This window comes from Mauremys reevesii, linkage group 1 (genome assembly GCF_016161935.1).
Source record: "Mauremys reevesii isolate NIE-2019 linkage group 1, ASM1616193v1, whole genome shotgun sequence".
NCBI lineage: Eukaryota > Metazoa > Chordata > Testudines > Geoemydidae > Mauremys > Mauremys reevesii.
This window is the reverse complement of record NC_052623.1, coordinates 315,450,884-315,468,853: the sequence shown is the minus strand read 5'-3', so window position 1 is coordinate 315,468,853 and position 17,970 is coordinate 315,450,884. Positions and strand designations below refer to the sequence as shown.

The 17,970-nt window shown below is 42.6% G+C and overlaps 1 protein-coding gene across 1 annotated transcript in view; it reads right to left on the bottom strand.

Moving 5' to 3' along the window:
• The window catches only part of LOC120376441, a 47,130-nt gene that overhangs the window by 7,713 nt on the left and 21,447 nt on the right, over positions 1-17,970 (bottom strand). Inside the window, exon 2 of the mRNA XM_039496981.1 lies at positions 14,052-14,175. Within this exon, the coding sequence (XP_039352915.1) occupies positions 14,052-14,175 (124 nt within the window). The remainder of the gene's footprint in view (positions 1-14,051; positions 14,176-17,970) is intronic.

Genomic DNA, 17,970 nt, shown 5'->3' with positions numbered 1-17,970 from the left:
TTGCATGTATCCTTCTGCCAAAGGAGTCTCAGAAAATGTGTTCTCCCAAGTGCAGATTTGGGAAGTCTGATAGATAACCAAATGATCCTGCAAACATAATCTAAGGCTAAGAATGTGTGTGCAGTTTGGAGCCTTAGTCATTAAACTAGTGCTAAGTAATGTCTTGAAATGCATCATGATGTCAGGGAAGGTACAGTACTGAAACCAAGATCCTATTATGTGCTGGACCCAATGCAGGAGGGGTGAAATTTTATCCTTGATTACACCCATACAATCCATGGGCAAAATTTAGCCCCTTGTTCCTTCAATGGGTCCAGCACATAGGAAAATCCTGGTTTCAGTATACAGTCATTGGGAATTTTGCCAGAGTAGGGAGAGAATTCTGGATGCAATGTCTGAAAAAAAAATGTTATTTTCATTGGGTCAAATCCTGCACTCCTTCATTAGGCAAAACTCCCACTGACTTGTGCCCATTATTATTTTTGGAAAAGGTAAGGTGAGATTCAGTTGGAACCTATTCTTAAATATTGGAAAGCAAAGTCTGCTTTGGATTTGTGTAAATTATGGATTCAGGGACCTTAAGAGGAGTTTCTCACACAGCTGAGCAGAGCCGTGAAGTGGCTTTCTGCAGTGACCCACGCCAGAGACATAATTCTGTAACTGTTTTAATAACTGTGCAATATATGGTGCCCTGTCCTTTCTGCGTATTCCTGCTCATATCTATTGATTATTTAACAGAGCCCTGCTTCATGTGCTTTTACTGAAACCTCCATCCATATTGTTTCCAAAATTGCACACCTACAAACCACTTACAAACCAGCTTGTCTTCCTTTCCAAATGCTTTTTTCACACTGATTGCTTCTCACACCGTGGCGTCAATGTCCCTGTGAAATATGGATAACCTCATTGCAAAACTAGGGTGCACCAAAGCGAAAATCTTCACAAATTATGCTGTCCTCTACAATGTACTGGACAGAAAACATGTATTAGGAAGGAAATGGAATTATATTCCTTTTTATTAATATTTTCTCTAGTGTTGTAGAATAGGTAATAATTATCTGCAAAAATCTGCATTTATGTATTGATAAAGCTGAGCTCTTAAGAACATAAGAATGGCCAGAGTGGGTCAGACCAATGTTCCATCTACCCTAGTATCTTGTTTCTGACCGTAGCCAGTGCCAGATGCTTCAGAGGAAATTAACAGAACAGAGCAATGTTGAGTGATCCACCTCCTAAAATACACAAATTCTCAGCAAAAGAAAATGGTCTTATTAGCTCTTGTTCACTGTCTTGGGTAATCGTTATTGTGTTTTATTTACTGTCAGTAACTACAGTGCCCATATCCATGTTACACTCCTGTAGCTTTAAATAAAAGGAACTGGTTATATTGTACACTTCCAGTAAATAAGACTTGCAATATTTAATTGCCTTCATGCAAGAAGCAGTTTGAATGTAGGGCTTTTGTGTCTGAATGAATGTTCTGTATCATAGCTGATATTGACAAGACTTATAATGTTTCTAGTTTGCAATCAAATTAGTTTGTCACCCTGAAATGATCTTCTGGAGAAAACCAATCAACCAACCAAAAACCTGAAAGCCAAATGTTCGTTTCGTCCTACTTCCTAGCTGCCAATGTGTTCCTGCGTGCACATCTGTGACCTTTTCCAAAGCCATCTCCTATGCTCTATTCTTGCTACATCTGGTGTTAGCTGTCCCAGTTTTATATTCTGAATATCTGGTCACTATATTTACTTCTGTGAGAAGTAACTACAGTGCCACTTGAATCAGTCTCCATGACCTCTGTGCTGAAGGGCATCTTCTGTCAGCTGTGATAGTAGCTTTGTGATTGCTCCTACTGTTGCTTTCTGCACACAAATAGCATCCCTGCTCCAGTTGCCCTTTAGACACACTGCTCTGAAACTATGCGTGTCTGACTCTGTGTAGGCATGACCCTGGAATGCCCACTATGCACAAACAAAAGCTAGTGCATCTACATAGGCATGCTTAAATAGGCGGATCTGAAAATGTTGTGGACATGTAGGTTCCTTTTTGTACATATACAGCTAGAATTTAGAGACTCAAGCATCTCATGTCCTTTCCAGAATCTGGCCCCTACATCTACCTATATATCTTCTCACTAATGGGCAATCTTGGGCAGTTTTTCCATTGTCTGTTCAGCAAAAGTGCTCTACTACTAATTTGCTTACTTACTGTAACTCACTACCACCGTATGCCGCGTAGCGGATAGCGACTCGATCAGGGATCGTATATATCGCATCATCTAGACGACGATATATCGATCCAAAACTTCTATTCGTTCCAGAAACTCACCAACGAGCGGGCGGTAGCGGCGACATGAGAGGAGCCGACACATCGATCGCCGCGGAGAGGTTGAGGATTATATATATAAGATACTTCGACTTCAGCTACGTTATTCACGTAGCTGAAGTTGCGTATCTTATATCGATTTTTCCCCTTAGTGTAGACCAGCCCTAACAAGCAAATGTGTTCTACTTGGTGGAAAGCAAGAAGCGCTCAATAGCAACACATCAAAGGATACACAAAAGGACAAGTATCAGAATAGCTACAGGTCAGAGGTTATCTCCCCTTGTGCACCACACAATATCTCTAAATTTAGCCCCTTGTTCCTTCAATGGGTCCAGCACATAGGAAAATCCTGGTTTCAGTACACAGTCATTGGGAATTTTGCCAGAGTAGGGAGAGAATTCTGGATGCAATGTCTGAAAAAAAAATGTTATTCTCATTGGGTCAAATCCTGCACTCCTTCATTAGGCAAAACTCCCACTGACTTGTGCCCATTATTATTTTTGGAAAAGGTAAGGTGAGATTCAGTTGGAACCTATTCTTAAATATTGGAAAGCAAAGTCTGCTTTGGATTTGTGTAAATTATGGATTCAGGGACCTTAAGAGGAGTTTCTCACACAGCTTTACACCTGCACCCTAACCCCCTGCCCTGAGCCCCTTCCCACACTTCTCCCTGCACCCCAACCCCCTGTCCTGAGCCCCCTCGTACACCCCACACTCCCTCCTGCACCCCAACTTCTGCCCCAGCACTACATTCATGGCCCTGCATGCAATTTCCCCAGCCAGATGTGGCTCTTGGGCCAAAAAGTTTGCCCACCCCTGTGCTAAGGAGTTTTGTGCACAGAACTTTGGTGTGAGCATATATATCACAGGAATTGACATAGGTCTAAATCTCTGTCTGCATTCTGGGACATCAAAAGAAGCAGGAGGCCAGACGTGGGGGGTATCATGGCATATAAAGAGTATCTCTACCCTGGTAGGACACAGATGTAACCATTCATGTATGTTATTCTATCACAGAATGTGATCTCTTGGAACCACTACCAGATTGCTCTGGGGAAGCTGCAACTTCCTTGGTACCTTGTGAAGCTGACCAGATCAGAGTAAGGTGATCTCATTCCACTGCAGCATCAAGGAATTTGCAAGGTTTGAGGAGGAGAAGGGGCTTTTCTCAATTATGGTTTTCTTACTCGTTGTAGTATTCCCCTTTATGTAACACAGCATCAGCTTTACCATTCTTGGTTTCAGGTCAATACATAATGCGAAATCAAAAGGGGGAAAAGAATAGTGCCCAATGAAACTTTCTTTAGTTCAGGGCTTTGGCCTTGCATAAATACTCAAGGTTCTTGTGGCCTGTGTATACCTGTATTGGGTACTGCACACCTTTGAGCTAGTAGCATTCTTTGTCGAGAATCTGGTAGTTTTGTTCTGAGCGTTAGGCACACTGATGCAGTAATTGTTCAGGTCTGTGTCTCTGTGAGACTATGGCCACAATAGCCTCACTGGATACATCGGCTTCTACTACAAATGCTTGGGTTGGATCTTGGTGTACCAGGATGGGAATCTCAATGAAAGCAGCTTTGAGTATTTGCAGACATAGTCAATAAAAGAAATGCCAATGCCCTGCTCTCACATAGGCCTTACGGCTGCCCCATCAATCTCTAGTCAAGGGCCAAAATCCGCTTTGGGTGAATTTATTCTTTGTCAGAACCTGAACTTGGGGCCTTATGGGAATACCTCAATGAAAATCTAGCGAAGAATTTTATCCATCCTTCTATATGTCCTCCTTAGATGTCAATCCTCTTTGTCAAGAAAAAGGATGGTACTCTGAGCCTTTGCATAGACTATCGACCTCTGAACAATATCACCATCAAGAATAATATCCCTTGCCATTGATCAATGAACTACTGAAGAGGGTAGACTTGGATAACATTTTCACTAATCTTGACCTATGCAGCACCTAGAACCTGGTCCACATCTTAGAAGGCAATGAATGGAAAACAGCCTTTCACTCTCTGTATGGACATTTTGAGTACCCAATTATGTCTTTTGATTTCTGTAATGCCCCCTGCACATTCCAGCACTTAATTAATTATATCTTTAGGGATGTTCTGAACCAGTTTGTTGTAATCTACCTAGATGACGTTCTTTTGTTTTTTTTGTTGTTGTTTTTTTTCCCCAGAGAATCAAACCCTGCATGACCAGCACGAACAATTTCGAGCAAATGGTCAACCTGAACGGAAACCTGAGAAATGCAAATTTGATCAAACCCCTGTGGACGCTTGTGTTATGTCATCTCTCCTAATGGAATAAGCATAGATCTAGGAAAAGTCCCAGCAGTTTTGACATGGGCTACACCCAAGAGCATCTGGGATATCCAGTGCTTTCTAAGGTTCGCCAATTTTTATAGATGATTCCTCCCCAGGCTTGAATAGTATGTCCAGGTATGATGCTTTGGAGGTTCTATTAGACCAAAAGACTGTGTACCTTGGCTCAGAGACCTGACACCAGCAGTCTGCTTACAGCATAGTGACCTCACCCTGGCTTCCACCAGTCTGTTTACTTCTTGCACAATGACACCTACAGCACTTCCAATCCTGGGTTTCCCCAAACCATCTCTGCAGTGCTCAGCCCCTTTGACTGTAGCACTCACAAAACCATATCAAGTTTGCTGCTCCTTTAAAGAGACAGCACATAGCACCAGCTATTAGTTTGGTTGAAGAGTTTACTATTCAGTCTGAAACACTGCACTGACACGGTTGTATAATGAAACAAGATTAATTAATTAACAAAGAACTGATATTTAAGTGAAACTAAGTAGAAGGAATTGGGATAGAAATGATTACAAACAAACAAATGTAAAAATATGCTTCCAAGTTCTAAGACTAAAACCAAACTTAACAAACGACTGTCTTCTTTTCAAAGTGATTTTCTCACCCTGGTCATTCTTCCAGCATGGCTGGCTACTTCTTAGCCAAGATCCAACCCAGAGCTCAAAGTGAAAGACACCTTTTAAATAAATATCATGACATCAATGTGTGGAGTGCACTGAGCTGATCAAGATTCATTGATACATACCTGAAGCCTCTTGGCCTTCTATCACTGGGGTGCTCTTATGGTCACACTGGGCCAGACAGGAAGATCCTGTCGCTCAGGCCCTCTGTGAATGGCACAGCATTTGATGTGTGGGCCCCCAACGCTCATATCTGGTCAGTCTTTCTACTGCCAGAGTTGTAAGATAGCAATATGAAGGCCTTGTCTATCTAGAGAATCTTCAGAACTAGGTTCTAGACCTGCTGCCCCTTACGCTTAGAGCTAGATCACTTTATACTATGTGAGGATTTGGCCTGGTGGGTGGCTTTCATGAGGTGGGAAGAAAGTGGGTATGATGCCGCAATAAGTGAAAGGAATGACATGGCCCCAAGCAAGTAACAATGTAAATATTCTAATTCTGCATCACTAAAGGAAGAGCTATGGAATTTCCCCTTCAAACATGCTGGGAAAATTGATAGACAAATGCAAAGTAACAGAGACTGCATGTGAACGAGGCAAAAAAGTAAGACAGACTATCATAGAATCATAGAACTTAAGATCAGAAGGGACCATTATGATCATCTAGTCTGACCTCCCGCAAGATGCAGGCCACAAAAGCTGACCCACCCACTCCTGAAATAATTCTCTCCCTTGACTCAGCTGTTGAAGTCCCCAAATCCTGATTTAAAGACTTCAAGTAGCAGATAATCCTCCAGCAAGCGACCCCTGCCCCATGCTGCGGAGGAAGGCGAAAAACCTCCAGGGCCACTGCCAATCTACCCTGGAGGAAAATTCCTTCCCAACCCCAAATATGGCGATCAGCTGAACCCCAAGCATGCGGGCAAGACTCTCCAGCCAGACACTCAGGAAAAAGACTTTCAATATCCCAACATTGACCCTCGGTACTAATTACCAGTGGCCGCACGTTATTGACCTATTGACTAAATCACGTTATCCTATCAAACCATTCCCTCCATAAACTTATCAAGCTTAATCTTAAAGCCAAAGAGGTCCTTCGCCCCCACTGTTTCTCTCGGTAGGCTGTTCCAGAATTTCACTCCCCTGATGGTTAGAAACCTTTGTCTAATTTCAAGCCTAAACTTCCCGACTGCCAATTTATATCCATTTGTTCTCGTGTTCACATTAGCACTGAGCTGAAATAATTCCTCTCCCTCCCTGGTATTTATCCCTCTGATATATTTAAAGAGAGCAATCATATCTCCTCTCAACCTTCTTTTGGTTAAGGAAAACAAACCGAGCTCCTCAAGTCTCCTTTCATATGACAGGCTTTCCATTCCTCGGATCATTCTAGTGGCCCTTCTTTGTACCCGTTCTAGTTTGAATTCATCCTTCTTAAACATGGGAGACCAAAACTGCACACAGTACTCCAAATGAGGTCTCACCAACGCCTTATATAACGGGACTAGCACCTCCTTATCTCTACTAGAAATATCTCGCTTAATGCATCCCAAGACAGCATTAGCTTTTTTAACGGCCACATCACATTGCCGACTCATAGTCATCCTGCGATCAACCAGGACTCCGAGGTCCTTCTCCTCTTCCGTTACTTCCAACTGGTGCGTCCCCAGCTTATAACTAAAATTCCTGTTAGTCATCCCTAAATGCATAACCTTACACTTCTCACTATTGAATTTCATCCTATTACTAATACTCCAGTTTACAAGGTCATCCAAATCTCCCTGGAGGATATCCCGATCCTTCTCCGAATTGGCAATACCTCCCAACTTCGGGTCATCCGCAAACTTTATCAGCCCACTCCTACTTTTGGTTCCAAGGTCAGTGATAAATAGATTGAATAAGATCGGACCCAAAACCGAACCTTGAGGAACTCCACTGGTAACCTCCCTCCAACCCGACAGATCACCTTTCAATATGACCCGCTGCAGTCTCCCCTTTAACCAGTTCCTTATCCACCTCTGGATTTTCATTTCGATCCCCATCTTTTCCAATTTAACCAGTAATTCTTCATGCGGTACCGTATCAAACGCCTTACTGAAATCAAGATATATTAGATCCACTGCATTTCCCTTGTCTAAAAAATCTGTTACTTTCTCAAAGAAGGAGATCAGGTTGGTTTGGCATGATCTACCTTTCGTAAAACCATGTTGTAATTTGTCCCAATTGCCATTGACCTCAAGGTCCGTAACTACTCTCTCCTTTAATATTTTTTCCATGACTTTACATACTACAGATGTGAAACTAACAGGCCTGTAGTTACCCGGGTCACTTTTTTCCCCTTTTTGAAAATAGGAACTATATTAGCTAATCTCCAGTCAAACGGTACAACCCCCAAGTTTAGAGATTCGTTAAAAATTATCGCTAATGGGCTTGCAATTTCACTCGCCAATTCCTTTAATATTCTAGGATGAAGATTATCCGGGCCGCCTGATTTACTACCGTTAAGCTGTTCAAGTTTGGCTTCTGCCTCGGATACTGTAATTTCCAACCCCGCACCTTCATTCCCATCAGTCACTCTGCCACTATTCCTAAACCCTTCATTAGCCTCATTAAAGACCGAGGCAAAATATTCGTTTAGATATTGTGCCATGCCTAGCTTATCCTTAATCTCCACTCCGTTTACAGTTTTAAGCGGTTCCACTTCTTCTTTCTTGGTTTTCTTCCTATTTATATGGCTAAAAAACCTTTTACTATTGGTTTTAATTCCCTTCGCAAGGTCCATCTCTACCCGGCTTTTGGCCTTTCTCACTGCATCCCTACACCCTCTGACCTCAATAAGGTAGGTTTCTTTGCTGATCCCTCCCATCTTCCACTCCTTGTACACTTTCTGTTTTTTCTTAATCACCCCTCTGAGACGCTTGCTCATCCAGCTCGGTCTAAAACTGCTACCTAAGGACCGTTTTCCCTTTCTCGGGATACACGCCTCTGACAGCTCCTGCAACTTCAACCTGAAATAATCCCAGGTGTCTTCTGCCTTTAGATCCCTAAATATGTTAGTCCAATCCACTTCCCTAACTAGTCGCCTTAATTTAGTAAAGTTAGCCCTTTTGAAATCGTAAACCTTAGTCTCAGATGCAATTTTGTTTATCCTTCCATTTATTTTTAACCGAATTAGCTCATGATCACTCGAGCCAAGGTTGTCCCCTACAACCATTTCCTCAACAAGGTCCTCACTACTCACCAAAACCAAATCTAAAATGGCATCCCCCCTCGTCGGTTCAGCTACTACTTGATGAAGGAATTCATCAGCTATCACGTCTAGGAAAAGCTGAGCCCTATTATTATTACTAGCATTTGTTCCCCAATCTATATCCGGGAAGTTAAAGTCTCCCATGATCATACAGTTCCTATTAGTATTTACCTCCTTAAAAACATTAAAGAGTTCTCTATCCATCTCCAGGCTAGATCCCGGCGGTCTATAGCACACCCCAATCACGTTCCCAGGGGAGGCTCTAGTAGTTTTCTTCCCTAATGTGACCATTGCCCAAACAGACTCCGTATTATCCATTCCATTACTAGTTATTTCATTACAGTTTACCTCATTATTGACATACAATGCTACTCCCCCACCTTTACCGTTGTTTTGGTCTTTCCTAAACAGCACATACCCTTCCATACCTGTACTCCAGTCATGACTACCGTTCCACCATGTTTCGGTTATTCCTACGATATCCGGTTTCAATTCTCGGACCAGGAGCTCCAATTCCTCCATTTTGTTACCTAGGCTTCTCGCATTGGTGAACAAACATCCTAATTTTTGCTGTTTGGCTTCTCTCACCTTTGTTACCCAATTTGGTAGGGACACAGTACCACCAGTATGACCTATTGGTCTAGTATCCATCCCCCCCCCTCTTCCTTATGTCCAAACCCCTCCCTCTGGCTATATCCGTTCTTATCCTGTTGTCCTCCCTCCCTATGTTTAAATTTGGCGTGGAGAGTGCCTGGACATCTCCCAACCGTCTCCCCCCAATACCTAGTTTAAAGCTCTTTTGATCAGATGAGCCAGCCTCCCTCCTAGAAGTCTATTTCCTTCCCTACTCAGGTGGAGCCCATCCCGTGAGAACAGTTCTCTGTCCCCGAAAGCCTCCCAGCACCCATACATCCCAAAGCCCTCCTTATAGCACCACTCCCTGAGCCAACTATTTATCATCACAATCCTGTCACCCCTTTGTTGCCCTTCCCTAGGGACAGGTAGAATCCCACTGAAGATCACCTGAGCCTCAATTTCCTTGAGCGTCTTACCCAGCCTGGCATAGTCTCCCTTGATTCTCTCCAGCGAGAATCTAGCCGTGTCATTCGTTCCTACATGAAGGATGATCAACGGGTTCTTACCTGCTCCTTTTAGGATCCTTTTCAACTGCAGGTCCACATCCCGTATTTTAGCGCCCAGTAGACAGCACACCCTTCTGTTCTCTGGATCGGCCCTGGTCACAGGCCTGTCCAACCTTCTCAGTATGGAATCCCCAATCACGTAGACCTGCCTTTGCCTGGTGACAGTGCGGTCTGCTAACCTATCCCCCGTTCCCCCTGGTTGCAAGCTCCTTCCATTCCTATCATCCCTTGTAGTCCCCCTTAAGCCATCCTGCATCCTCCTGGGGCCCAAAGTTGGTGCTGTCTCTATCGACTCCTCCCCTCTTTCTATTGGACTAGTCGCTATTCTCTTCTTCCTTGCCCTCCCACCGTCAGCTACCACCTGCTGTACCCCTTCCTCATTCTCCAAACCTGTTCCTTAGCTCTATTTCTCCTTCACTGGCCCTCCTTTTCCCCTGCCTGCTTCTCACGGTCACATGCTTCCACTGCCCATGTTCCCCATCCAGCACTCCCCCCTCACAGGCCTTAGCCCCTGCTTCCCCCTGTACCTCTGAGCAATCCCCTTCAGCCACAGCTTGCCTTTGCTCCATCAGCTGCTCAAGCCCCCTTCTAATCTCTACCAAGGTTTCTACCTGCATCTCTAGACCTAGGATCTTTTCTTCCATCAGCTCTATTAGGCGGCACTTCATGCATACATACCTCTGTTCCGGTGCCCCCACTAGGACCATGTACATACCGCAGCTGCCGCATGCAATCATCCTCATTGTATCCTCTGCTGCTTGGCTCATGGCTGCTGTTGTCTCTGCCTCTATCAGCCTTCTCACCTGGGGAACACAGCACACGCAGCACCGCGCCCCCTGCCCCTTCCAACTCCCCCTGTGAACTCCCACTCAAACTCCCCTGTTAGCAGCCCTGTTCGCCAGCTCCCGTGAGAAGGATGAAGTATTTATCACATATTAAAAGAAGTTCAGGGGGCATTTGTAATGTTATTGAAAACAGCCTGATAGTACCAGAATTTCCCTTTATTCACATCTGAAAATGATACCAAAAATTTTAAAAATGGAACTTTGGAAAAAGTGTTCTCACATTTGCTGTTAAATTGGTTCTATGCCTGACCTGAGCACCCAGTTTGCCAATACCATCAGAAACACTAACATAAAAGAGTCCTAATTTTCATCTTAGCTCCTTTTCATTATCCAAAGGATAAGAATACCTTTTAAGAGTTAAATGGACCATTGTGGGGAAAAGTATAAAATGCACTTATAGTAGTAAGTGGCTAATATTCCAGCAGTCTAAGTAAAACAGGAGATTGAGCGACATCTGTCAGCCAATACAGGACAACCTCTTTCTTGTCCTCTGTTTTCTTCCATTTCTCAAAACCCATCTATAAACCGTGCTTGAGTTATGAAATTGCTCTTCCTAATGAATTTTTTTGCTGGCTGTTGAGTCAACTCCTACATGCTTCTTCTGTGGTAAAAGCCTACGCAACTGGTGTCATTTTGCTTTGGTATATAAAGGAAAATGTATATTCTATCTTTATAATGAATGCTGCTTTATGTATTAAAAGTGGATTTTCAGCATTGCTAAAAATGTACTGTAGCTGTTAACCAACAAACTAAACTAAATATTGAAAATGTATCAGACATTCCTGAAAGTACAGCTGAACCTATCTAATTTGCACTAATGACTGGAAGATTCAAATTAGTGAGTAACTGAACAAACACATTAAAAAAGCAAGGATAGTGAATCACCTAAAGTGTTTTGTTCATTGATTTGATAAGTACAGTTTGGTAGTAAAGATTATTATGAGCTAGATGAAACCTTATTATGGGATTGAGACTGATGTGTGAACTCACCCTTCAATTAACATAACTGGAAGCCTAAAACTCACCTAAAACAAAAGGTGTCAACAGGGTGTAGATTCAATGTAGCTGAAATGGCACAAGTGCTTCTTCAAGAGATATTTGAATAGGTTAAGGTTGTTGGAATCAGAGGATCATAGGACTGGAAGGGGCCTCGAAAGGTCATCTAGTCCAGTCCCCTGCACTCATGGAAGGACTAAGTATTATCTAGACCAGAGATTCTCAAACTATAGGCCGTGGACCACCAGTGGTCTGCGAGCTCCATTCAGATCTATTGATAGTTCCCTCTAAGGTGCACGCCTGGGTGGCTGCACACAAGAGAAAAGGCCACTCACCTAATTAGTGGAGCTGCACAGGTATAGCAGATGCACATGTAAGGTGAGGTGGTGGCATTGGGGAGGAATAGGAGGTAGGTGGGAGGCGAGATGAGGGGGTGGGGCTGTGACAGGTTCAGTCACAGAGACCCCCCTGGGACTATCATCTGATGTGCTGAGATTACCTCTGAGCCCAGTTTCTCTGCCAGTTTGGGCCTTCAGAACTCTGCCTTGTTGAGCCAGAGGTGCTAATCTGCTGCAACACAGGCATGGCTAGCTGCGCGCTTCAAAGCGCGCGCAGCGCAGCGAGCGCTAAGCAAGTTCAGCCGCAGCCCCAGCGCCCCAGCTCCTCTCCCAGTCCTGTCTGTCCTGTGGGGGAGGGGAACAGCGCCTGGAGGCGTGCCTGGGGCGCTGGGGGGCTGCTGCGGCACTGGGCACTAGCGCCGGCGCCGCAGCGCCAGCAGCAGGTGTTTTTTTTCATGCCTGCGCTGCAAATTTACAAGTGTAGCCATACCCACAGACCCAGAGTCTGACCCACACACCCAAAGCTGCAGACTTACCTGAAAATGGCTTAGCAAGTGCTCCTGTCTCTAGCACCCAGACACCCAGCTCCCAATAGGATCCAAACCCCAAATGAATCCATTTTACTCGGTATTAGCCTTATACAGGTTAAACTCATAAATTGTCCGCCCTCTATAATACTGATAGAGAGAGATGCACAGCTGTTTGCTCCCCCAGGTATTAGTCACTTACTTTGAGTTCAATAATAAGCAAAAGTGATTTTATTAAGTATAAAAAAAAGTAGGATTTAAGTGGTTCCAAGTAATAACAGATAGAACAAAGTAAGTTACCAAGCCAAATAAAACAAAACATGCAAGTCTAAGCCTAATACAGTAGGAAACTGAATACAGGTAAATCTCACCCTCAGAGATGTCCCAATAAGCTTCTTTCACAGACTAGACTCCTCCTTAGTCTGGGACTGATCCTTTCCCCGGTACAGTTCTTGTTAGTTCCCGCTCAGGTGGTAACTAGGGGATTTCTCATGACTGTGGCAACCCCCTTTGTTCTGTTCCACCACCTTTTATAGCTTTGGCAAAGGGGGGGATCCTTTGTCTCTCTGGGTTCCCACCCTCCCTCTACATGGAAAAGCACCAGGTTGAAAATGGATTCCAGTATCAGGTGACATGGTCACATGTCACTGTAAGACCTCATTCCTCCACAGGCTGGCTCCCATGTCCACAAGAAGGCTTGCGGGTAAATAAACCATCTACAGCCAATTGTCCTAGTCAATGGCTGCCATCAAGATTCTAAACCACCATTAATGGCCCACACTTTGCATAATTACAATAGGACCTCAGAGTTAACTTCATATTTCTAGTTTTAGATACAAAAATGATACATTCATACAAATAGGATGAACACACACAGTAGATCATAAGCTTTGTAATGATACCTTACAAGAAACCTTTTGCATAAAGCATATTCCAGTTGCATTATATTTACACTCATAAGCATATTTCCATAAACATATGGAGTGCAACATCACAGGGGGAATTTGAGACATGCAGGGCTGCGGGGGCCAAAGAAAGAGGCAACTTTCCCCAGCTCCAGGGCTCTGGCTGCTCAGGAGAGATGGCCCTCCTTCCTAGCCCCAGCTCGGGGGCTGCCGTGGCGGGGGAGAGAGGGCACATCCATCGCATTAGAAAGGTAAGACTACTGATATTAAAATATGAGTTGTGTGCTTTTATTTGTAGAACAAAAAAAGTTAATTATTACTTTTTTTTTAATATAGTGGGTTTATCCAAAGCACTTTACAATAGTTAGTAAAAATACAAATAACATTTGGAAAGATCATTAAGTGGTCTGCTGAGACCCTCAGCAATTTTCAAGTGACTGCAAAAAAAAAAAAAATAATAATAATTGAGAACCACTAAGCTAGACCATCCCTGACAGGTGTTTGTCTAACCTGCTCTTAAAAATACCCAGTGATGGAGGTTCCACAACCCCCCTAAGCAATTTATTCCAGAGTTTAACCACTTGACAGTTAGGAAGTTTTTCCTAATGTGCAACCTAAACCCATTGCTTCTTGTCCTATTCTCAGAGGTTAAGAAGAATAATTTTTCTCCCTCCTCCTTGTAACAACCTTTTATGTACCTGAAAACTGTTATCATGTCCCCTCTCAGTCTTCTCGTCTTCAGACTAAACAAATCCAATATTTCTATCTTACCTCATAGCTCATGCTTCCTATACCTTTAATCATTTTTGTTGCTCTTCTCTGGACTTTATCCAATTTGTCCTCATCTGTCCTGAAATGTGGCACCCAGAACTGGACACAATACTCCAGTTGAGACCTAATCAGCAAAGAGTAAAGCGGAAGAATTACTTCTCGTGTCTTGCTTACAACACTCCTGCCAATACATCCCAGAATTATGTTTGCTTTTTTTTTTTTTTTTTTTTTGCAATGGTGTTACACTGTTCACTCATATTTCGCTTGTGATCCACTATAACCCCCAGATCCCTTTCCTCAGTACTACTTCCTAGGCAGTCACTTCAAGAAACCTCTCCTCTGTACAAATGACAATGTATGCAGATTAGCAGAGTGCAAAGTTCTTCTGTAACACTTCTTTCTGAGATATCACTTCTAACCTGGTACAATATTGAAAATGAAAAGTAGAGAGTATTCCCATAATAATGTTGGGGCAAGGATGATAATTACATGTAAATTATGAATTATTGATATGACTGAATACGTGCCATGAAAATCTCCATAGAAAGGGTTAATTACAGAGGGCCAGACTCTGCAGGGTTTTTTTTCATATTCCTGATCAACATAGCTATGTTGACCTAACTTGTAAATGTATAGCATGCCCTAGCCTGAGCTGTTGTGTAGCTAGCCAGAAACAACTAGTGAGTGGACTCCAGGGGGACCTAACTCACCTAAATAATTGGGTAGCGCAATGGCAGATTGTGTTCAGTTTTGACAAGTTCCAGGTAATGTATACTGGAAGAAATCATTTGAATTCATACACATCAATGGCTTCTAAATCAACTGTACTCTTGTAGGGAAAAGACCCGAGTGTCAGTTTGGACAGATTATGGAAAACATCTGCTTGATGTAAAGTGCTGCTCAAAAGAGAAAACAAAATATTAGGATGTATTCAACTGAATAGAAGTCAATACTGAAAATGTAATGCTATTGTACACATGGTGGCACACCCTCAGGTGGAGTTCTGTGTTGAATGCTGATCACCTTATCTCAAAAAATGATATAGCAGAACTAGAAGAAATTCAACTATCTAGCTAAAATAAGTACCAGGATCAGAATAAGCTACAGTAAAGTTCATTCCAAATGAAATGGAGGTGATGCTAATGTATGGGGAAGCAGCTAGAGGAAATGACAGGAATACTGAAGATTCATCTCTTGGCAGATTATTATTCATTGTTTTTATTATGGTTTTGCCTAGAGGCCCCATCTGAGAGCAGGTCCCTATTGTGACAAAACTGAGTAAAGAGCCCAGGCCTCCTGGGTCCCATTCCCATGACCTATCCACTGAGCCACTCCATGTCAAAGGCTTTACAATCTCAGATACATTTGAACTATGGAATGTCCATGAGATATTGTTTAGCTTTCAGGCAAGCCTTAACTGAGGCATTGGCTTTTCTTTCTAACAGTGCTCAGACTTCTGGGTTATAACTGATGTATGTTTGTTTTCATCTGTAATGTGCCCGAAGGCCATGATGATGGGCACGTTAGTGAAATAAAACGAAGGTCACCGCAAACGGTGAAAAACCCCAAACGGTGAAAAACCCCGTGCCCTGCAGTTCTGCATGAAGAATTGCAGAGCTGTAAGGAAAGAAGAGCTCCCTTATGCTGGAATTTATGGAAGTTCCTACAGACATTAGGGCTGGAGTAACTCCCCTACAACCTGGCCCCAAGGTGTGAAAGACAGATAGCTCCTAGGTTTGTCCTAAGGGCCAGTTGTTTCAGTTTAAAAAAATAATACCTTTAAAATATTCCCTAGGTAACAGCCAGAGAAGCACCCTTGTGGACTTTATGGTGAGGGTTACATGCTGACTGCAATCAGGCTCATGGGAATGACCTCAGGATTCAATGACTGTGCATTCTCTGTCAGCTTGACATGGCAGGTATGGAGAGAGGGGGCTTGTCAGATGTGACTTTACCCTAAGATGGGAATGTTCTTAGTGAACTGACATTTTGTGGGTTTTATGTAGGGGGGAAGCACCCTCTTGAAATCGGAGCAAAACTGAGACTATTGTATACAGGATCAGGCTCCTGGTCAATTAACTGTAGTAATCACAATAGCAAATTTGATTTCTTTTCTATATGAACAAAGAAGTGAGGGATTTTCAAAAGCATGTAAGTGATTAGGAGCATAACTCCCATTGGAAATAAATGGGACTTGTGCTCCTAAAGTACTGAAGTGCTTTTGAAAATCCCAGGCTAAACCATTTTGTTTTAAATACATTTATAAATCCTCAACCAGTGCATTGCATACATAACAAAAGACCATGAAGTCGGTCATTTGTGATTGAAATGTATAGCAAAAGACAACCCAGGCTCCAATTTCTCAGTTGGTAGTGAGAAATTGATTCAAGTATGATAGCCCGTTTGTAAATCCATGCTAGTACAAACTAACCAGACATAAAAGCAAAAGCATGGCAAAACAGTGGTACCCACAGACAGAACAAAGAAGTGCACTTAGTGATTTCATATACCATTTTAAAAATTATACTTTTCTTAAAACACTTCATATGTTCATCCTTAAAAGAAGCCTTTCCATTAACCCAAGAAAATTGCATACTCTGTATTTTCCCCCATACTGGCATAACATTATACTGGGGTATCTGCAAATATATAAATCAATGTTTTTAAAACCCTGATGCTGAAGAAACATGTAACCTACATTTTCCAGTGTGCATGTTGTGTGGGCGTATTTTTCTTAGCTGCCTTTCAATTTTGTGGATGAAATGCAGATGCTAATAGCACTACTACAATTTAGGAAGACGCTGCACAACATTTGTCCATGTAACTTAGTATTTATTCTCCTTTTACTCTGGTTATTTCAGTGATAGTTTTTCTTGTAGCAAATATTGCTTGGTATGCAAAATTATGGGGATTTGGGTTGTTTGTTTTACACATTTAAAGATCAAATTCATTTGAAAATTTAAAAGCAGCCCACATATGGGGAATTATTATTGTAGTTCATTTGTACTGCTGCAGTACCTCCACCCCATTGAGTCAGGTGTTGTACAAACATAACAAAAAGACAGCTCAGCCCCAATCTAAATATGAGAGGTGAAATGACAGGTGAATGCAACAACTACCTGGGGTGATGAAGCAAAGGTAGCAAAGAGACAATTATGAGCAGCATAATAATCAATGACATAACTGCATCTCTGTGAGTATACCAGATATTGCTATTTGAACACCATCTACTCATGGAGGACTAGTGGGGTATTTCCAATTCATTTTAATCCGTCCTTCTTTTACACGACAATTCCTCAGTTTGTCTCACTGAACAGCGACAAATGCATAGCTGGAAACCAGTCAGACACACCTGTGTGTTCGCATTGTTAAAATAGATGTTATAAGAATGTGTTTAGACTTTATGAAATGCTTGTAAGTTGCTGCATGCATTAATCTCACTTATAAGATCTATATCCCATGTTATAAGGTAATATTTAAGCATTTGCTCTGTAACTATAAAAGTGTTTACAAAAACTGCAAGATCCCCCAGTCAGAAAAGAAGCATTACCAAGTGTGCAATACTAGTTTACAACAAGAGATGTCAACTGCTCCCCAACAAAAGAAGGCCGAAAGACACCAGACAAACCACTATGGGACATCAATGGACAAAAAACTTTATTGATTGCTTCCCTAACACCTGTGAACATGGCACGTGCACAAGCTGTCATCCCATCGCAGCTTGAAGGCTGAGGGGAGTGCATAAAAGTCCCTGTCTAGAAGGAATTGTTATCACTATGCTGCTTGGAATTTAGAGATTTCTAAGCATGAGCAAGGGACCCCCCAACCTGCTTAGCTTGAGTTAGCCCTAAAGGACACACACAGCTTGCATATTACAGACGCGTCTATTACCTTTTGAAACCTAAGACTAACTCATTTG